The 2,245-nt window shown below is 57.4% G+C and overlaps 1 protein-coding gene across 1 annotated transcript in view; it reads left to right on the forward strand.

Annotated features, from left to right (window-relative positions):
- Positions 1-528: 528 nt before the first annotated feature.
- The window catches only part of RCL1 (RNA terminal phosphate cyclase-like 1), a 73,627-nt gene continuing 71,910 nt past the window's right edge, over positions 529-2,245 (forward strand). The window contains exon 1 of the mRNA XM_012652883.1: positions 529-932. Coding sequence (XP_012508337.1) covers positions 797-932 — 136 coding nt within the window. The 5' untranslated portion in view covers positions 529-796. The remainder of the gene's footprint in view (positions 933-2,245) is intronic.

Raw genomic sequence — 2,245 nt, forward strand, 5'->3', positions numbered from 1 at the left:
CCAGAAGACTTGGGTCCCAGGACAGGCTGCCACGGTCAGCTTTCCACTATTCCTCGAGCCTGTCCCCAGGAGTAAGACGGGATGGCGTTACCTCTCAGAGTTACAGCGGGGAGCGAGGCAACCGCGCCCGCAGCGCTCAGCACAGTGCCTGCAACAGGGTAAGCGCCCCAACCCAGCTTTCTCATCTATTAAGAAAAAGGCGGGGGAGGTAATGCCATCCTTATCCCTTCCGTCGCCGCAAACAGTGATGCTAAGCACCCGGCACGTAGAAGGCACTCAACCCCAGTCCGCCATCTCCCCTTGCCCCCACGCGGGGAGAGACCTCTAGCAGACTACCGGGGCAGGCGACTCTTGGTTACCCCCGTCCTCCCGCGTTCCCTCCAGCCGTGCGCTGTTGCCGGGGCCCGGGCACCGCCCAGCTTCACTACGGACCAATGGTAGCTCATATTGTGCACCGCCCAGCTCCAGCGCGGGCCAATAGCGGCGTGGCGCGGGCACCACCCTGATCCTGCGCTAGCCAATAGCAGCGTGGCCCGGTGCAGAGGCCGCCCCCCCCCCAGCCAGGCGGGGAGGAGGGGAGGCGGCCACTGGCTCCTCCTCGCTCCCCTCTGACCCGGTGTCTAGTCTCTCCGTCTTCCTGTTCCAAACCACGTGGACGCGCCGGGGGCTGTGGGGCTGCGGGAGGCAGCTAGGGCCGCCACCGCCGTTGTATCCCCCCGCCGCTCGGGTTGCGCCCTCCGCGTCCGTCTGAAGTCGCAGCTCCCGGACTGCCCGCGCCTTTGCAGAGGGCGCGCACATGGCGACCCAGACGCACTGCCTCAGCTACGCGGGGTGCAACTTCTTGCGCCAGCGTCTGGTCCTGTCTACCCTGAGCGGGCGCCCCGTCAAAATCCGAAAGATTCGGGCTAGAGACGACAACCCGGGCCTCCGAGGTAACTGGGCTGGGCAGTGTGGGCGCGGGGGCCGAGGGGAGACGGAGCTGATGCCCGGGTGGCCGGCGCGCTGGGGGCCTCGGGGTCCCGCTAGCGCGTCGGGGAGGGCGGGTGGCGCGTCGCCCCTATATCCGAACGCGCCGAGCGGTGTGGGGAGGCGGGGTCGGGCCAGGTGGGGAGCGCTCAGCTGCACGCTGCGCTCGGCGTCTCCGGGGCGTTTGTAGTAAACAGCTACACGTTTTCTAGTTTTCTGTGTTGCAACAAATCCCTGGCATCGCCCCCTCGCTTCCCTTGAGTCCCTCTTGCTCTCGCCATAAACCTCTCAAAGGAGAAAACCAGTTTGTTGGACCAACATGTGGTGCATGAGCTGATGGAGAGACATTTGGAGAGAAGAATACCACTGGTTGGTTTCCTGCTCTGTCCCAAAGCCGTCTCAGGAGCAGCTGTCCTCCTTGGGCACCGGCTGTTCCTGTCGCCATGATTTCTCGGCTGCCCTCACACTTCTCCTTGGGTGTGGATAAAGAATTAAAAAAAAAATTCTGTGTTTGTTTTCAGCCGTGACTGTGATTGATGTGCGCAGGACAGGAGCTTTGAGATAGATTTTTAACAGTCATGGGCCTAATTGCCATGACTTTAGAAAAGGGTCGGTGACAAGCGCTAAACTACAGGATTCCGAGCTCACTTTTTGCCCTAGAAAGGTAGATGGGTTAAAAATAGGTCCCATTTAAACCTACGTCGCATTAAATGGCGCCGGTTTTCAACTGTCCCCCTGGAATAAGACGTGTGTTTAAAAGCTTCCGTCTGGCTATCCCAAATTGGGAGAGTCAGTTAAGAAAGGAAAAACCTGTCTGTAAATCGAAGGAGAGGATTTGTGGTTGGTCTTGGAAGCTTCCTGGGTCATGTTGATGTGTTTAATTTTGCACTGGCTCCTGTATTAGATGGCCAGTCCATTTTATCATCTTTTAGATTTCTACCCCTCCTGAGTGGTGATTGGTTGCACATAAGGGTCAGAGATGCCGTGTCATTGATGGACATAGACGGTTAGGAAGGAAAGAACCAGAAGATCCCATGTACAGTGATGAGAAACCTATTGACAGTAGGTAAAGCTTGCATTCATGGTTCCTGTTCTCTGTCTACTGCTCTAAAACACTGAGGAGTTAAGGAGATACAGCTAAATGGTTTATACTGGGGCTCTTCTCTACTTCTATCTGTTCTCTTTATTTTGAGTCTGGTCCTTGGGCTAGGTGATTGCTTGATTGCTGTACTCTGTGGCATTCTCAGCCAGCACTCCACTTCACCCCCAGGTTAGCCCA

The sequence above is a fragment of the Propithecus coquereli genome, unplaced genomic scaffold (genome assembly GCF_000956105.1).
Source record: "Propithecus coquereli isolate 6110/MARCELLA unplaced genomic scaffold, Pcoq_1.0 Scaffold403, whole genome shotgun sequence".
Taxonomy (NCBI): domain Eukaryota; kingdom Metazoa; phylum Chordata; class Mammalia; order Primates; family Indriidae; genus Propithecus; species Propithecus coquereli.